General features: G+C 38.4%; 4 protein-coding genes and 1 non-coding gene across 9 annotated transcripts; 4 read left to right on the top strand and 1 right to left on the bottom strand.

Annotated features, from left to right (window-relative positions):
* The first annotated feature begins 1,545 nt into the window (after positions 1-1,545).
* Positions 1,546-3,542, top strand: LOC124205351 (beta-1,3-glucan-binding protein-like). Its single transcript, XM_046602742.1, has 6 exons — positions 1,546-2,198; positions 2,275-2,409; positions 2,505-2,632; positions 2,688-2,886; positions 2,959-3,160; positions 3,247-3,542. The coding sequence occupies exons 1-6, from the start codon at positions 2,017-2,019 to the stop codon at positions 3,454-3,456; spliced, it is 1,056 nt and encodes a 351-aa protein (XP_046458698.1). The 5' UTR covers positions 1,546-2,016; the 3' UTR covers positions 3,457-3,542.
* Positions 3,543-3,585: 43 nt separating this feature from the next.
* Positions 3,586-3,702, top strand: Trnai-uau. The gene is made up of 2 exons: positions 3,586-3,623; positions 3,667-3,702. It is a non-coding gene; the product is annotated as a tRNA-Ile (tRNA).
* A 2,146-nt stretch (positions 3,703-5,848) lies between these two features.
* On the top strand, positions 5,849-14,573 carry LOC124204947 (nuclear mitotic apparatus protein 1-like). 5 transcript variants are annotated; one of them, XM_046602197.1, is made up of 16 exons: positions 5,909-6,083; positions 6,146-6,328; positions 6,390-6,644; positions 6,749-6,846; positions 6,911-7,273; positions 7,335-7,586; positions 7,682-8,714; positions 8,781-10,996; positions 11,981-12,307; positions 12,376-12,510; positions 12,572-12,747; positions 12,816-12,847; positions 12,964-13,296; positions 13,357-13,844; positions 13,916-14,080; positions 14,145-14,573. In XM_046602197.1, exons 2-16 carry the CDS (start codon positions 6,148-6,150, stop codon positions 14,247-14,249), a joined length of 6,159 nt encoding a protein of 2,052 aa, XP_046458153.1. In that variant the 5' UTR covers positions 5,909-6,083; positions 6,146-6,147; the 3' UTR covers positions 14,250-14,573. The 5 variants fall into 5 exon arrangements, with proteins under 5 accessions (XP_046458152.1, XP_046458151.1, XP_046458153.1 ...); XM_046602196.1 differs by having other exon boundaries at positions 5,849-6,083; positions 6,752-6,846; positions 8,781-12,307; XM_046602195.1 differs by having other exon boundaries at positions 5,908-6,083; positions 8,781-12,307; positions 14,148-14,573.
* Positions 14,574-14,617: 44 nt separating this feature from the next.
* On the top strand, positions 14,618-16,105 carry LOC124204952. The gene is made up of 4 exons (XM_046602209.1): positions 14,618-15,110; positions 15,174-15,236; positions 15,301-15,393; positions 15,459-16,105. The coding sequence occupies exons 2-4, from the start codon at positions 15,194-15,196 to the stop codon at positions 15,773-15,775; spliced, it is 453 nt and encodes a 150-aa protein (XP_046458165.1). The 5' UTR covers positions 14,618-15,110; positions 15,174-15,193; the 3' UTR covers positions 15,776-16,105.
* Positions 16,088-17,406, bottom strand: LOC124204951. Its single transcript, XM_046602207.1, has 5 exons — positions 17,120-17,406; positions 16,912-17,057; positions 16,786-16,848; positions 16,629-16,721; positions 16,088-16,563 (listed from the first exon to the last, which is right to left on the bottom strand). The coding sequence occupies exons 3-5, from the start codon at positions 16,826-16,828 to the stop codon at positions 16,088-16,090; spliced, it is 612 nt and encodes a 203-aa protein (XP_046458163.1). The 5' UTR covers positions 16,829-16,848; positions 16,912-17,057; positions 17,120-17,406.
* Position 17,407: the final 1 nt, after the last annotated feature.

The raw sequence follows: 17,407 nt of genomic DNA, 5'->3' as shown, positions 1-17,407 counted from the left end.
TTATTATTTTTATGATACTTATTCTTGTGAAAAATAATTAGTTTACATAAATTTAAGTAGTTTTACAAATAAGTAGTTTAAAGATTCCTACTTATTTTACGTTTTCATACTTATTATTCGAAAATTTAAGTTATTTGCAACATTAAGTAGTTGTTTTTTTAACTACTTAAAAACTAAAATTTTATATTTTGTTTCCTAACTAAAATTAGGAATAAATTTCGATCTAACAATTGGTAAAGCTACTTGGTCATGATAAAAATGATTTCGAAAATCCGACCCATAAATCGGACATTAGTGATTGCGACTCCAAAATGAATTAAATAATGTAAAAGCGATGAAATATCATCGTTAAAAATGAATAAGAGGAACGAGGGTGTGATTTTTATGCATAATATCCATTTCCAAACTATGGAAAAATTTTCAACTTCGAAAAAATGTCTAAGTCCCAACGTCGAAAGTACGATAACAAAGGAAGAAATTCAATTGATAGAATGGTCCATCGGAAGAAGCTCCGACTGGAATGCGGGAGTTCAATACCTGACTACTACTAATATTTTTTTTTTGTTTCAGTGGCATTTATTGCATGCATTTTTTCGCGAAAAATTAATACTGTTTTGGCATTAAAGACTCCCGATTATTGGGGTCGATGCCTACTCGTGGATTTCCGGCATCTTTCGACCCTAAAATCAGGTCAAAATTTTAAAATTAAGGGGTGAAAAGTAGTTAAAATTTAAATAGTTTTTCTTTTTTTTATGTAGGAAAAAATTTAAATTAGTCAAATATGATAAGTAGTTTTTGTCCCACCGATAAGTGCTTTAACTCTAGTTAAAATAGGTAAAAATAAGTAGTTTTCCGCAGCTGGATACCCGCCTCTTCGTGAAAATAATCTCGGTTGCGCTTTAGGCAACCAATATAAATTGCGACACATTTTATTGGACTAAGGAAAAGACAAACAACATTTTGTAGGAAATATTGCTAATACTAAGGCAAAAATAAGATTTGACGGATTTGACACAACAAAATAAGTCAGCTAATTGGTGAAAACAGCTTTGAATTCGCTTTAAGTGTTGTTATGCGACTGCTGATTGCATGATATGGCTGATGTATTTGTGGAATGAAAATGTCACACCGTAAGCTTCATAGACATGATCATCGGAACACAAATTAAGGAAATCTGCTTAGTTATATACCTGATAAGTTTTAAGCGAATTTAGCATAATATATTCTGTCCCAACTATTATTCGATTATCGGACCCATCACAGTTTAGTTACAAAACAAATTACACCAATGAGCTATAGCTAATAAGTGGCGCAACGAAACACAACAAAACAAAAAAGGTATGGTGACTCAATTGATGAGAGAAATAAAACCCATTACGGACAATTTTTTCGTTCCGTTAAAATCCGTAACGGTGCGTTTCTGTCGCTGTGAATACACCTTTAGCTATCTGTCGTTGATTGAGGTCGCAGGAGGTGTGGCGACAAGTGATTAACCAATTGCGATTGTGTGCAGAAGGTGCTGGAATAAACGGGATGCGGAATACAGATTTGGGGTCGTTGGCATCAGCTTGTGAAAAAATTAGTGCGTTATTTGCGTTGTTTGCTACATATAGGTACTGTGTTGATTTTATGTAATGTGGAGTAAAGTGCGTAGGTAGGAATACTTATAAGCTCGATTTAGGGTGATGCATATTATAAGTGGCCGTTGTTCCAACAGAATATAGGATCCAAGGTTCTCCAGAGCAGGTAGCAGGCTTGTTTTTTATACGTCTGCACATGTATATTATTACTGCACAATATAGTCTTTCCACTTAGATCGTAGAACACGATTAACACATTTCCCAACTCTTTTCAAATCTAACCTCATATCCCTATCGCTTTACCAATAACGGAAACTTTGGCAACTCTGGGAGGCTAAACTGTTTTCTCGTTTCTTGTCCACTCCATTCTCCAGTAAGTCTACAAGTCGAGCGGTTTATAAGCGAGCCGTTCATAAAAATTGTTGCAGAAAAAAAGATGAAGCACTTATTGTTGGTCTTTTCAATTCTACAATGTTTCGTGATATCTGTTTTCGCTCAAAATTTGATTTTCGAAGAAAATTTCAATGACTTCAATCGCACCCGCTGGATGCATTTGATCACCGCTTGGCGAGGTGGAAATAGCGAGTTCCAGTATTACACTAACCGCCCTGAAAATAGGTTAATAACGATTTATTATACCATTCTATTTTGATTCATTGAAAACTAACACAAATATTCTGTTGCAATGTCACAGTTATGTCAAAAACGGAATGCTGTTCATTAAACCAACGCTGACTGCCGACCGTTTTGATAACAATTTTCTTTACTCCGGCACTCTCGATTTGAATAAAGAAGGTTGCAACCTTAACTTGGATAACGGTTGCTCAGTGTAAGTAAACAATTTTTTCAAAGAATCTAAAAAAAAAAAATGTTGTTTCCTGTAAATTAAAACGATGCATAACAATTAATTTTTGAAATCTTTAGAACCGCCGGTGCAGAAATCATCAATCCAATTCAATCAGCGCGACTTGTAACAAGCAATTCGTTCAGTTTTACATATGGAACGGTAGAGGTTCGCGCTAAAATGCCCAACGGGGATTGGATTTGGCCAGGTAAAATTCACTGATGAAATTCATGGTATTCAGTTTAATAATTTTTCTATTTTAGCGATTTGGATGTTGCCAACTGACTCCGCCTACGGGAGCTGGCCACGTTCTGGTGAGATTGACATCGTCGAAATTCGTGGAAATGCTGATTTGACTTGCAATGATGGACAAGGCAAAATAGGAAACAGCAAAATGTTTTCTACTCTTCACTGGGGTCCGGGTTTTTCCCAAAATATGTTCCAAAAGACTTCATGGCCAAAGTTGTTTCTATCCTCCAAATCAAAACGAACAATTTTAGCTTAAAACATCGATGTCAATTTGTAATTATTTAGGTCTTTGACGGATGGGAGTACCTTCTCGTCCGACTTCCATGTCTACCGTCTTGAATGGCTTTCTACTGGCTTTACATTTAAGGTGGACGGACAGGTAATTGGTTCTATGTCTCCCCCAGCCGGAGGATTCTGGGAGTTCTCGGGACTGACTGGAACTAATCCATGGGCATCAGGAACTAAAATGGCTCCCTTCGACAAGAGAGTACAAAATTCAATTATTAATTCAAATTGATTATACTTAGTTATGGGAACGCTACTTCAATAACGATTATGTTTGTTTTTTTGCAGTTTCACTTCGTTCTTAATGTTGCTGTTGGAGGTCATTTCTTCCCCGATGGCTGTGTAAATGTCCCGTATGACAAACCATGGGCTAAATCCAGTTCAACGCCAATGCGCAATTTCTGGGAGAAAAGATGTCAATGGTATCCTACTTGGTACAAAACATCCCGTGATGATGCTGCCATGCAAGTCGACTATATCAAAGTTTGGAGTGCTTAATAAATGGTTTCTTTTGCGGGGTTTTCTTTCTAGGTTGCCTTTCATACGCGGAACTAGACTAAAAATACATAAACATCTTAGCAGCATGATGCAATTTACAAGTTTATTTGATAGAAAATTTGTATATCAGCTCCAGTGGCGCAGTTGGTTAGCGCATGGTACTTATAGGACAGTATTCATGTACGAATTAATCATAAATTCTGTTGAGATATGCCGAGGTCGCGAGTTCGAGCCTCGCCTGGAGCAGTGTTTAATTTTAATTAGAATATATTATGCGTATGTATTAGTCCTTATTTACCAGCAGATGAATGCTGCTATAGTTATCAAACGACAGCCGTCTGAATTCGAAAAACTCAGTGAGAAAATTCTGTTTATTTAGTGCCATGTATAGTTATCGGATCAAAAAGTTGATTAAAATGGTATCTAAGACATTATACATGACCGAATGGCCTTGCCTTAGTAGTCGACCTGCGTCATGTAACAAAGCTAAAATCGGCTAAAATGAAACAACAGCAAGGCCTGATTTGTTTTGAAATTTGAAATGTTTCGCAATAACAGGTTCGATGGTATTGACTTCAGTGTTTGGCACGTGCCCATACGAATGTTGTCCTAAACTCGACAAGTGCTTGAGCATTATAACCAGCCACACTTGATCCTGTGGATCGGCACCAGCTGTCAGCATAGATGGCCTGTATATATATGGATCAATCCAGAAAACCGATCTAATGATTTCTTGATAAGCTCGCAATCAAAAAGTCAATATTATACTTTTATCTTGCCTATATTTTTGAACAAATGCTTTTGTTTATGCCTCGGCTTTCCTTTCTCACCGTCAGGATCGGAATAATTGTTTTATTTCCTTGTTTTCCTTGTCTGTCATCACTAATTATCTCTCCCGATTAGGCATCTGTGTCCTCGACGACGATTTGCACGCTACAAACTCAAGGTTGTTTTTCTTACACCGCAACAGTGCGTAACAACCAAAATATCATGGCACACACCACACACGCACGAACACGTCAAAACTGGATGATTCTAGATTTTAACAACTAGAATAAGATTTCTTCTGCTTCCATTTGATTTTAACGACAAACGGAAAACTAGTACCGTAACGTTGATTAAGAAAAATGTAATCAAGAATTCAAAGTTTCAAAGTTCAAACCCACTCACATTAAGACATTTCAAGTATTTCAACCGAAAAATTACTTTAGTCATGATTAGCGAAAAAGAAATAAATACAAAATTGAATTTTTTTTCTTCACAAGTTATAGTCGGCGGTAATTTGGTGTTTGTTTTGGTATGTGTTCCAAATCGTTAAAAAAAAATCTTAAATAGTACCGCGCGTTTGTCTCTCTTATCCTCCACTTATAGTTTAATTCTAGCTATGTTGATGCTTGAGGTTCTACATAAAGTTTACAGTGAATGCCAACATAACCAACAATAGAAACACTGATAGCCAAAACCTTCATCGGTATTGCATACAACTTATTTCGCCTTTTGTATTTGAAATTCGAGCATCCTCGGGATATAACGTTTTTCATCTGTAAAAGGAACTTCTTTATCTTTCAGTCAGCAGTTGCTGGAGGGAAGTGTGTCTTTTTCTAACCGTAAAAACGTCGTAACTTGGCAGCAGGTGTATGCTTAAAATATGTAACAGCAGCATTCAAATTCAGTACAGGCCTAAGTGACTGACTTTTCCCCTTATTCCTTCTACCCCGTCAAGAATAGAAATGACTTGAACAAAAAAAAAAACATTCGGTTCCAAGAATCTAAAAAAAAAAACCATTTGTCAACAGTTTTGTTGTGTGAGATTCATAGAACTCGATAGAACTAGTATAACCATTTTTAAAATTTAGTGCTAAAATGCCTGCCAAACTTTTGCTCTTTTCTGTTGACATTGACGGTAAACGAAGCATTTGCAAGATTCTTCATCCCTGCGAACAAATAGCGCTTTTTCTTTTGACAGTGGCCAATCAATCGTGAAGAATAAACATAACTTGTGGGCAACTAGGTATTTTATAAAATGAGAACAAATATTTGACATGTGCTTGTAAAAGAAGCGGAGAACAGCTATTATTATTAAATGTTTAAAAGAAATGAACTTTTCATACAATGGTGGAATTAAAGTTGATCGGCAAGTTTTTTTTTGTTTAAAAATCTTTAGGAAAACGGCTATTACTTGTTTAACTTTGGCTATAATAAGCTAAAATAAATTCTAAGTGAATAACATTTTTTTTCAACCGGCATTCCCGAAATCCCAGGTAGTTCCGATGTTCCGTAACTGAAATCTGAAACGACAAAAACCCCTCAAAACTATTTAAAAGAATCAAACAAAGGATATGCCGCCCCGGCCGCCCTCAGCAGCCCTCCCACGCCATCTATAATAAAAGATGTTTCCTATTTCTAGCCAGAAGAGGCTTCCCTTTTCCAGGTACTTACTTCAAATTTGAATTGGAGTAAGGGAAAGGGCTCCAGATCTTTTCGCCGTTGAGAACCAAGAACAAGAACACATAATCGAAAAGTGCAGTAACAAAGTATGTCGGATCACGTTCGAGTCTATTGATCCATTTTAAACCAACCAACCGTTTCGTTTTTTTTTCATATTTGATATTTGATTATTTTAACAAGTAAGTGAAATATTTTTTTTTGTTATATTTTCATTTTCAACAAGTTGTTTTTGTGTGTTCAGAAATGGGACAAAAGAAGGATACTCTCCTTAGGTGGGTAAACTGTTGTTCAGATGCTGCCACAAACATTGAAAGAATAAAAAATCTGGCTGATGGATGGTTTTTTATCCACATTCTGAACTTTTTGAGGAGCCATCCCACAGATGGTACTGACCCTTGGCTTCAAACTATAAACATTTTAAGAGGTATATACTGTCAAATAAGAAATCTGTATATGATATTCACTACATTGTTTTATCTTTCCAGAATACAAGTTGCAAGAAAATGTTGTTGATTTTGATGCAGCTGCATCTGGAAATGAAGATGAACTGGCAAAACTCATTGTCATTTGTATGCATCTTACCATGGTGCAAAAGCCGTGTGAACATATCAAAGAAAAGACGATGTGGAATCTTTCTACGGAAGATCAAAAAGTGATTGAAGCTATTCTCCTTGCTCTTGTCAATGATGACCAACTAACGAGAAGCAGATTAATAGATGTGTTACAAGATAACTTGCAAGGTAACTAACTCAGTATATTTATTATCAGTGTGCTGTTATTTACAAAATTTCAATGTTGGTTATAAACTATTTATCGACATTAATGTTTGTTTTTATGAAACAAGTAGAAAACAGCTTTACTAAGTCTGTCATGTTCTACACATCTTCTCCACTTTCATCACTTTCTTCAATGAAGAATTCTCCACTAAAGAGATTCCTTGATGTATGTTTTATTAATTTACTACACCTTTATCTTTTTTAATTTAATTATTTCTACCTCTTTTTAGTCTCCTATGGCCCTTCGTTTAACACGCTTGCAAAAAGAGATCAGTGATAAAAACGAAGAAATCCGCCGACTCCAATCGGAACTCATGACAGAATCAGACGAATCATCTGCACTCAGTTTGCGAATGGATGATTTGAAACGAAAAGTAAAGGACCTGGAAAAAAAGAACACCGAGCTTGAACAGAGGTTGCGCGATGTCCAACTTCCCGATTCTTCCGGTCCCGATACTGATGGCGAAATCACCCATTTGAAGAAGAGGCTTAAGAAAATGCAAAACGAGTATGAAGCTTCGTGCCAGAAGTATTGTGATCTCAATATAGAATACGAAGCAATGAAGACTCGTCAAGAAAAAGATCGTAAACAGGTACAATACGGCATTTTGCAGTGAATTACAGGATTTCATTTTTTAAAATTATTTATTGCAGATACGAAAACTTCAGCTCGATTTGAACGATTCTGTTGCTCGTTTTGAGAAAGAATCCGCAGAGTATCAGCTTCTTCTAGACTCTATCCGAACTGAGAATGCTGAATTGAAACATTCCTTAGAGGAAAAAGCTCAGTGGATCGATGTTCTGGAGGAAAAAAGTCGGACTTGTTCTGAGATGCATGCACGTCTGAATGCGCCCAGGTCTCCTTGCGAAAGAGAAAGCATTGGTTACAGTCTACTGTCCATTGAGGTATTTTATCCCAACTGATTAATTCATTATTATTTATTAAATAAATTAATAGTCATATTCAAGATGTCGCATTTTAAACAATTCAATTTTTTCAGACCGAAAAGTTGCAGGGTGATTTGGAATCTTACCGAAGAGATCTAGCTCGCCAATCCGACCAATTTAACTCGGAGAAAAGAATTTTTCAACAACGCGCTGCTGCTCTTGAGGAAGACAAACGCGGTCTCCATCGCCAAGTTGAAGAAGCTAATCTCGAAAATCAATCTCTTCATGTTCAATTGGATCAGGCCAAGACAAGCTTAGAACAGCTCTCACTTGGCTGTGATTCTCTTAGCAAAGAGAAGGAAGAACTTCGTCGCTCTCTAGATGAGTTGCAATCAGAATTCCACAAGGAGATGAGCCGGGCTCAACAGCAATTGGACATCCGCATCCAAAAAACTTTGGAACTGGGTCTTGACATTGAGGCATTGAATCACCAACTCGAAGAAACACAAGCTGCAAAGAAGGCTTTGGAGCAGTCCATCCATGAACTGACTGAAGAAAATCTGGGATTAGGCCAGTCAATGGCAGCTTTGGAACAGAGCCATCTCGATTTGCAATCAACTCTTTCTACTAATCAATCTAAATTTCAGTGTGAACTGGAGGAAGTATCAAGTCATTTGAAATCGAGCAAGTTACAAATTGCTGGTCAGTCACTGAAGATAACCGAATTGGAAGGGCAGCTTGAATGCCTTCGTACTGAGCTTGTGACCAAGGACGAAACCTTTTCAATCTTGGAAACTGAAAAACAACAATTGTGTGAGACCAAACTTAGTCTTGAGCAGCAAATGTCCGCTTTGCAATCTGCTTTTGAGATGTCAAAACAAGAATTTCAAGCGCGCTTGGAAAAAGTAAACACCGAGTTAGAATCAGCAACTGCTCAAATTGCCGACTTTTGCGAGGTTACTTCATCTCTTAAAGAGCAGTTGGAAGTGGCACTGCAAGACAAGCTACAGTCTGATAACCTCTCGTCACAACTTGAAGCTGATCTCAACAAACTATGCCAAGAACGTGATAATTTGCAAGTGGAGGTTCAACAGTTATTGCATGCAGCTCAGGTATCTCGCGAAGAATTCCAAGCTGAAAAAGATGGTGCGTGTTGATTTCTGGTTTTTTATTTTAAAGATAAAAAAAATTAATACATTTGTATTTTATCAGGTCTCTTGATGGAGTTGGAAGCTACAAAGAACGATGTGATCGAACGAGAGAATCGCATTTTAGTTGCTGAACAAAAACATCAAGAAGCAACACTGCAAATCAACCATTTAGAGTCATCCGTTCGTTCCCTTGAGCAGGAAACTGCTGAACTGATTGCTTCAAGGAGTTTTTTTGACCAGCAAATATCTGTACTCCGAGCCGCCGTCGACACTGGCAAGACCGCATTGCGAGAAATAGAAGACAGAGCCAAAGAAGAAGCAGAAACGCACGCAAATCTCATTACACAGCAAAAGGAAATTATTCAGTCCCTGCAAGTTCGTGTAGAGAACTTGTCCGAAGAGAAAAACGTGTTGGAATCTCAAATAGTCGACCTTGGAGCGGATAAAGAAAATTTGCATCAACAATTAATTTCATTGGAGGATTCTAGAAAAGAGGAACAAGCAGCTCATGACATTCTAGTAGCAGAACTAGAAACTCTACAAGCAAATTCTCGTCAGCTGGGCGAAGTCTATCAGCAGCAAATGGTTGTCAAGTCCGAAGAAATAGCAAGCATGGAGAAAAAGTTGGAGACAGCTGTGCAAAAAGAAGTCGAACTTGAAGTTCGGATTGCAGAAGTGAATAATGAAAAGGATCTACTCGTCCGTGAAAATGAGTTGCTTAAGGAAGAGGTTTCTGAGCTAATTTCAACGATAGCAAAGGAGAAAAATGTTTTGGAAACTAACTTGAATGTGCTTAAAGGGGAGTTGGAGTCTAATGTAAATGCGATGGAGCAATCTCAGCAGAAAATCCAACATATGGAATTGGAGCTATCTGGATTAATTGCCAACAAGTCGTCTCTGGAATCTGAAGTTCAGAAGTTGTCTGCAGAGTGCACCGTTTTGGCAGAGGGACGCCTGCATCTCGAGAAAGAAAATAGTCGCATGGATGAATTTTACAAAGAACAAGTAAAGGAGTACGAGAACCGCCTTTCTCGGTTGACTGAAGAACACAGTATGCACGTTACTTCAATGGAAGAACGACTTGAAGCCGCTCAACAAATTAACCTTCGCATCGAGGAAGTGAACGGCGAAAAAATCAGACTGCTTCAAGAGAATAAGTTACTTCAAGAAGAAGTTTCAAACCTGACTTCCTGTATAACGAAAGAAAAAATTGTGTTCGAAACAGACTTCAATGCCCTAAAAGAAGAGTTGGAGTCCAACATTAAGGTGATGGAGGAATCGAAGCAGAAAATCCAAGAAATGGAACTGGAGCTGACTGAAATGATTGCCCAAAAGTCGTCGTTGGAGTCTGAAGTTGAAGAGCTCTCTGCTAAGTGTTCCGAGATGGCTGAAAAGCGCTCGCGTCTAGAAGAAGAAAATCGAAAAATGGATGTAAGCCATAAGGAACAGTTAGCTGAGTTCGAACGTCGTCTTTCCAGCTTGACCGAAGATAATGCGGTGCGTATTAATCAACTAGACGAGCGGCTTAATGCTGTTGTTCAGCTCAATCATCAACTAAAGGACGATTGTACGAGACTAGAAAGTGAACGTGAAGCAATGAGCTTCGAGAAATCGGGATTTGAGCAAATGTACTTGGAGGTTAAAGCTGCTTGTGAAGAAGCTGAAACTAAGATCCAGATGGAAGGCGAATTGGCTCGACAAGAAGTTGATGCTAAGAAACAACAAGTACTGCAGCAATCAAATGCTCTAGATGAACTGGAACACATGATTAGTAGTCTTCGCCAGGATAAAGCAGATGCAGAATCCAGTTATACCCAACAACTTCTCTTGTTGCAAGCTGAAAAACAAGAAATGATGGAGTCGCATGATCGAGTAGAGCAACACAATGCTTCCTTGCTTGCCTCGTTCGAAGCATCACGAAACGAACTAGAACGACAACTCACTGACGCGAATCTGAAATTAAAGGACCATGTTGAGCTTTTGCAGCAGTCACACCTTTCTCGACAACAGACAGAGGAGCAAATGGAAGCCTTGGAGGCGAAAGTCTGCAAATTGGAGCTGGATTTGAAGAAAGCCGTTGAGGAAAAAGGTCAACTAACAAATGAAATGATGGTCTTGCAAGCTGTTCAAGGTGAAATGAGAAATCTGGAAGTAGCGATGGAACAGTTGACGTCGGAAATTCAAGAGCTGTCTTTCAAGAAAGCTAATTTGGAAAAGCTTCGAGAGGTTTTGGAGGAAGCTAAGGCCACTGCTGAGGAGGAGACCAGGCAGCTTCGTCGAGAAGTAGAGTCCAAGGAGCTTGAAATCTCACATCATGTTGAAAAGGTGGAATTCACAGAGTCGCAACTACAGCGAAGCAAGAACGACCAAATATTACTCCAGGCTCGTATTTTGGGTTTGGAATCCACTGTATCGAATCTGGCTACCAATGCAACTGAATCATCGCAAACTATTGTTACTCTCGAGAAGCAGCTTCAAGAACGAGAGGCTGCTCTGGAACGGGCAACTGTAGAACTCAACGCTGAGAAAGAACAGTCAGTAACAACTCAAGCTGCATTTATTAAAGCCATTTCAGATTTGCAGAGCTCCAGTGAAAACAACCGACGCGAGCTCGAAGCAGCCATCACCAGTTTGAAGAAAGAACTCAGTTTTGAAAAGCAACGTGCATCGGAAGAATCAAATTCTATTCAGGCACTAACTTTGGCGAAAAAGGAAGCTAATGAGCTCGCGGAATCACTTCAGGTGAAGCTGTCAGAGATGGAGGCTGAAGTGTCAAAGCTTGCTGAATCCGAAGCGTCGATGAAGACGGACAAGTTACAACTCGAAAAAACAATTGGTTCAAGAAAAATCGAACTTGAAAATGAAAAAATTGACATGGAGAAACAGATGGCTCAACTAACTTTCCAACTTGAATCTATCTCATCGTCATTTTCTGATATGGAAAGCGAATGCAGCATTTTGAAATCTGATAAGTTGCAAACTCTTCAAGAAAAAGCACAGCTAGAACAAAAGTTTCGTGACATCGAAAAGAATTTCCAGTCAACGGTTGAAGAGCTACAGTCGCAATTAAAGACCACGGATGCAGAACTCCAATCTCAAATTGCTAAGGTGAATGAGTTTTCGAGCTCTACTCACGCTCTCAAACTCCAAATTGAAACAATTGTTCAAGAAAAAGAGACACTGGAAAAGGATTTTGGCGCTCGAATTTCAACTTTGAATTCAGATAAAGAAATGCTACTAACTAAGAACGCTTCGGTTGAACGTGAAAATCAAGAACTCAAATCTGAACTTGCCGCTGAAAAGACGAAAATATTGCAGGGTAAGGGAGAAATCATGCTTGAACACCGAAAAGAAAAGGCGGCACTGGAAGCTCGTCTACTTGTAGCGCAGTCTCAAATGAAATCAATGCAAGAGAAGTTGGTGAATATGACTGTGGCTAATAACTCACACGCACCTCTTGAACACAAAGTCAGCGTGTTGACCAGCGAGCTTGAAGCGGTTAATAAAGCGAAGAGCGAGTTAGAGAAACGTCTTGATGACTCCATTTCTGTACGAAAGGAAGAAATGCTGTCCGTGAAGAAGGAGGAGGTTGGTATTCATTTAATTTATGTATTCATTTGATTTCCAATATTTAATCACTCTTCTGTTTTACACAGCTCACTGAGAGTCACCTCAGCAAGGCTTCAACGCTGGATTTCGACTCTGAGATTGCTTATTTACGCAAGAAGTACGACAGTGCTAAGAAAGAGCTCAACCGTAAAGATGAAGTCATCAATCAATATGCAGTTAAAGTATGTTTCATCTATTTTTATGAGCTTTAGCTCGTTCACTAAACTATGTTTCCCTTGTTAGTTCGAAAAAATGCAAAATCAGTTAGACAATCTTAACGAAGAAGTCGCCTCCTTAAACATGGACAAAAAGAAGCTTGTGTTTGAGAATCGCAGTCTGAAAACAGAACAGAATCACTTGTTGGCACAAATATCATCTGAAAAGGACAAGGCAAATGCACGCAATACCAGACATTCACTGTAAGAAGCTCCTTTTTCGCTTTTTGTTTTAAAGTTATTTTTAATGGTTTTTATAATTTGTTCTGCAGGGCCTTACAGAGGGGTAGTGCAGCATCTAACGGTAAATTATTAATTATTAATTGTTCTCAAATAAATTCAGAAATTTCGTGACAGCGCCGAAATTTCTGCAGTCGACAAATGCATCTGCAACTACAAATTTTTTGACGAATTTGTCAGGAGGAACATTGGCTGATGCCATGATTGACGCTCGACGTCGTTCAATGCGTCCAACCCGCAGTGAAGTTGTGTCTACTAGCAGAGAGCGACAGGAACCCATCGAAGTATTCAGACCACCTCAGTTAGCATTTGGGGATGGCTCGGATGCCAATAGCATTTTCAAAGTACCTCCCAGTCGCCGCGACTCGACAAGCAGTGTCTGCAGCAATCGTAGCGATGTTTCTATTACATCACGAGGTACGAACGTCCCACACGGAGCAGGTCGTCTCTTTACCTGTGACGATGAAGACGGGGAGCTGTTCAGCAGTTCATACTTGAACGAAATGAAAGAAGGTAATTCTTATACTGACTTTGCACAAAAACAAAAGTAAAAAAATTCCTTTTAATTACCAGGTAAATGCCGAGTGGAAGACTCCAGCACTCGGGTCAGTGAGTTGCTTAGGCGCAACACCATGCAGCCGCCGCACATGCGCTCAGCTTATCCCATCGAAATGAACGATGAACGCCTCCGTCAGAACGACATGACCATCTACGATCAGCCCAAAGCCACCTCCAGCAGAGCAGACAATCACGACACTTTACAACAGCTTTCTTTCGCAACATCGATGCTCAGTATGAACACACCACCAGCCATGAACACTCGTAAACGTCGTTCCAGCTCTTGGAACCCCACAGAAATGGAGACGCCTGTCATGCAGCCCAGAAAGCGACGATCGTATGAGTTAGATGCAGATCTTTCCTCCGATTCCACAGACACACGGAGCATTTCCAGCAGTGCCGAGCGTAAGAAGCATCGAGATGCTAGTCTTACTTCTTATTCACGCCCTGGACCTCCTACGCCTGCGAGAAACGCTGTAAAAGAAAACATTTCTACACCATCGGTAATTCTGGTTAATCTTTCAAGTTCATAATTGCAATATGTTGCTGACGAATATATAATAAAATATTCCAGACCGCTTCCTCTCCACCTAAAGCGACGTCCAAAGCATCGAGTAAGGCGGGATCCAAACGAACCAGTCCTGCTCATGGTACCAAAAACTCGAAGTTGACTCCAGTCGGTGCATTGGTGAGAAAAGTACAAGCAAAACTCCGCAGCAATATTCAAGCTTCTAATGAAGTAATTATGTCTCCTAATAGTTTGAACTACCGGTGTTTTAACAGTAATTTTTTTTTTTTTTTAGCAGAACACTCCTAGCTCTACTCGTACAACACCACGGGGATCAAAATTGAACATATTCAGGAAACCTCTTGGAAGTCGAACCTACAATTCGGACGCAAAGTTTTAAATTTCCATAAGTGTTTTCTATTTTTATTTTTAGACCTTGATCCTTGAAATATTAAAAATTCTATAATTTTTTTTAGCATATCGTAGCAATTAACTTTCACATATTCGTTAGAATAACTCGGATGTTCTCCCTTAATCCTTAAATTCCATGTTCATGCATCATTGACTATCCCTGCTTCCCTGGCCTTCTTTAATCCTTATAAGTTTCCCTACTTTACTTACCCCTACTTTCATGCTATAACTTGGTTTATTGGGAATTTAAAAAACTTAAAACCTGTACGTAATAAGAGATTTCTTACGATAAAAAATAAATACAACGTTTGATCAGAGCAATAGATACCTGGTCGGTTCTCGCTGTGTTGGCTTCCCTATCCCGGTTTTAGGGTAAACGTATCCCCGATTTTCAGACATTTTAGGGCGGAGCTTGTCAGAAGTTGTGAAGTGGTAAAAATGAGACAGCGCCATCTAGTGATAAGACGTTGACTTTCAAATAATACTTTCGGCGGCCATTTTTGTGTAATATGTGAATACGGCGGCCATCATCGTGTATTACGTGAATGAAGCCTAACCATAATTTCTGTAAAAATGGTTGGCAGGTGTGCTGTTCCTGGTTGTAAATCAACATATTTCAAAGGAAATCAAAAAGAAAACGAGGTTACCCTGGTTGCAATTCCTAAAACTTCATTATCTAAATGGCGAGAACTAATTCCATGTAGTTATTTGACGAGCACCTCACGTATTTGCTCCCGTCATTTTGACGAAAGTGACTTCAAATCAGGGATTTAAATTTTGAACGTGTTCCATCCTTTCAAACGTAGGAATCGTAATGCTGGAGCAATTCCCAAACATTTTCTGATAAATGGTATTGATATTACATTTCCTGTATAATCTGTAAAGCACAGAAACTGAACCATTTTCATTTTAGATACACCTAGTCGACAAGCAATGCAAAATGTTGATGGTTTCAAATGGAGAAATAACATTAATGGTATTTTTAAATATATTTATTTTGTTTAATATCAAATAACGCAATTCTTAAATATGTATTGTAGTGGAAACAAATGCTAGCAATGCATCAGTAAGGAAACGACCAAAAGTAGACAAAATACCTACTACGTCTAAGAGAAAAAAATTTGACAGTACAGGTATTGATAATAGTTCTCGTTACATTTTATTTTTAAGAGCAATTGCTTTAAATTTTATCTGATAGCACCCTCCATGGAAATTACCTCTACTATTAAAGAATCAATCAACATTCCCCAGGCTGCTGAAGAAGCAATTTTTGATCCACTTCCAGATTCAATCAAGGAAAATCTTGCTGTTGTCATGGAAGATACGACAGTTGCATCACCTTCTGTGGAAGCTACCTCTACTATTCAAGAATCAATGGACACCCACCAGGCTGCTGAAGAAGCAATTTTTGATCCACTTCCTGATGTTATGAACGAAAATGTTGCTGTTGTCAGAGCAATAGATACCTGGTCGGTTCTCGGCCGTGTTGGCTTCCCTATCCCGGTTTCAGGGTAAACGTGGTCCGATTTGGAAAAAATGATGAGCGCCTCTAGTGAGTGTGTCAGGTACTACGTGAAGCCAGCCAATCAGGAAGGGTCTATGAAAAACTCATTGACCAATCACAGCTTACTTTTCTACAAGAAGTGAACAAAATAAAAAGGTAGAAGTATCCAACTGTCAAACCTCTAGGTCTTTTCTAAGTGTCCCAACATTCTTACATTTTATTGTTTGGTTGCGTAAATTGTTTATTCTTTGTAAGTGTCCAAACATTCTTACATTTTATTGTTTGGTTGTGTAAATTGTTTATTGTTCCGTTGACATAATACACTACTTCTTGTTTTGAAAGTGTACACTTTTCACATTATAATTTTCATTTGGTAGTTGATCCATCGAAATGCAAAAAATCGTTTGTTTAATTTGATCAAAATACCATGTCCAATTCTTTGGTACCATTGATGAAGTTACTAGTGACTGAAATGTCACAAAATTAGACTTGAAATTAGTAGAGCTTGCTTCCATAGAAGGTGATGTAACTGTCGAATCTTCAATGACAACAGCAACATTTTCGTTCATAACATCAGGAAGTGGATCAAAAATTGCTTCTTCAGCAGCCTGGTGGGTGTCCATTGATTCTTGAATAGTAGAGGTAGCTTCCACAGAAGGTGATGCAACTGTCGTATCTTCCATGACAACAGCAAGATTTTCCTTGATTGAATCTGGAAGTGGATCAAAAATTGCTTCTTCAGCAGCCTGGGGAATGTTGATTGATTCTTTAATAGTAGAGGTAATTTCCATGGAGGGTGCTATCAGATAAAATTTAAAGCAATTGCTCTTAAAAATAAAATGTAACGAGAACTATTATCAATACCTGTACTGTCAAATTTTTTTCTCTTAGACGTAGTAGGTATTTTGTCTACTTTTGGTCGTTTCCTTACTGATGCATTGCTAGCATTTGTTTCCACTACAATACATATTTAAGAATTGCGTTATTTGATATTAAACAAAATAAATATATTTAAAAATACCATTAATGTTATTTCTCCATTTGAAACCATCAACATTTTGCATTGCTTGTCGACTAGGTGTATCTAAAATGAAAATGGTTCAGTTTCTGTGCTTTACAGATTATACAGGAAATGTAATATCAATACCATTTATCAGAAAATGTTTGGGAATTGCTCCAGCATTACGATTCCTACGTTTGAAAGGATGGAACACGTTCAAAATTTAAATCCCTGATTTGAAGTCACTTTCGTCAAAATGACGGGAGCAAATACGTGAGGTGCTCGTCAAATAACTACATGGAATTAGTTCTCGCCATTTAGATAATGAAGTTTTAGGAATTGCAACCAGGGTAACCTCGTTTTCTTTTTGATTTCCTTTGAAATATGTTGATTTACAACCAGGAACAGCACACCTGCCAACCATTTTTACAGAAATTATGGTTAGGCTTCATTCACGTAATACACGATGATGGCCGCCGTATTCACATATTACACAAAAATGGCCGCCGAAAGTATTATTTGAAAGTCAACGTCTTATCACTAGATGGCGCTGTCTCATTTTTACCACTTCACAACTTCTGACAAGCTCCGCCCTAAAATGTCTGAAAATCGGGGATACGTTTACCCTAAAACCGGGATAGGG

Source organism: Daphnia pulex, chromosome 10, assembly GCF_021134715.1.
Source record: "Daphnia pulex isolate KAP4 chromosome 10, ASM2113471v1".
In the NCBI taxonomy this organism is placed as follows: domain Eukaryota; kingdom Metazoa; phylum Arthropoda; class Branchiopoda; order Diplostraca; family Daphniidae; genus Daphnia; species Daphnia pulex.
Note: the sequence above shows the minus strand (reverse complement) of the source record. Positions and strands in the feature narration are given on the sequence as shown.

Excerpts from the sequence above, each read along its gene's own strand:
- LOC124204952 (XM_046602209.1), top strand. The coding sequence starts at position 15,194 with ATGCAAAATGTTGATGGTTTCAAATGGAGAAATAACATTAATG. Across the intron at positions 15,237-15,300 it reads ATGGAGAAATAACATTAATG|TGGAAACAAATGCTAGCAAT; the intron begins GTATTTTTAAAT and ends TATGTATTGTAG. Across the intron at positions 15,394-15,458 it reads AAAAAAATTTGACAGTACAG|CACCCTCCATGGAAATTACC; the intron begins GTATTGATAATA and ends TTTATCTGATAG.
- LOC124204947 (XM_046602194.1), top strand. The coding sequence starts at position 6,148 with ATGGGACAAAAGAAGGATACTCTCCTTAGGTGGGTAAACTGTTGTTCA. Across the intron at positions 6,329-6,389 it reads AACTATAAACATTTTAAGAG|AATACAAGTTGCAAGAAAAT; the intron begins GTATATACTGTC and ends TTATCTTTCCAG. Across the intron at positions 14,081-14,144 it reads ATATTCAAGCTTCTAATGAA|CAGAACACTCCTAGCTCTAC; the intron begins GTAATTATGTCT and ends TTTTTTTTTTAG.
- LOC124205351 (XM_046602742.1), top strand. The coding sequence starts at position 2,017 with ATGAAGCACTTATTGTTGGTCTTTTCAATTCTACAATGTTTCGTGATA. Across the intron at positions 2,199-2,274 it reads ACTAACCGCCCTGAAAATAG|TTATGTCAAAAACGGAATGC; the intron begins GTTAATAACGAT and ends GCAATGTCACAG. Across the intron at positions 3,161-3,246 it reads TGGCTCCCTTCGACAAGAGA|TTTCACTTCGTTCTTAATGT; the intron begins GTACAAAATTCA and ends GTTTTTTTGCAG.
- LOC124204951 (XM_046602207.1), bottom strand. The coding sequence starts at position 16,828 with ATGCAAAATGTTGATGGTTTCAAATGGAGAAATAACATTAATG. Across the intron at positions 16,722-16,785 it reads ATGGAGAAATAACATTAATG|TGGAAACAAATGCTAGCAAT; the intron begins GTATTTTTAAAT and ends TATGTATTGTAG. Across the intron at positions 16,564-16,628 it reads AAAAAAATTTGACAGTACAG|CACCCTCCATGGAAATTACC; the intron begins GTATTGATAATA and ends TTTATCTGATAG.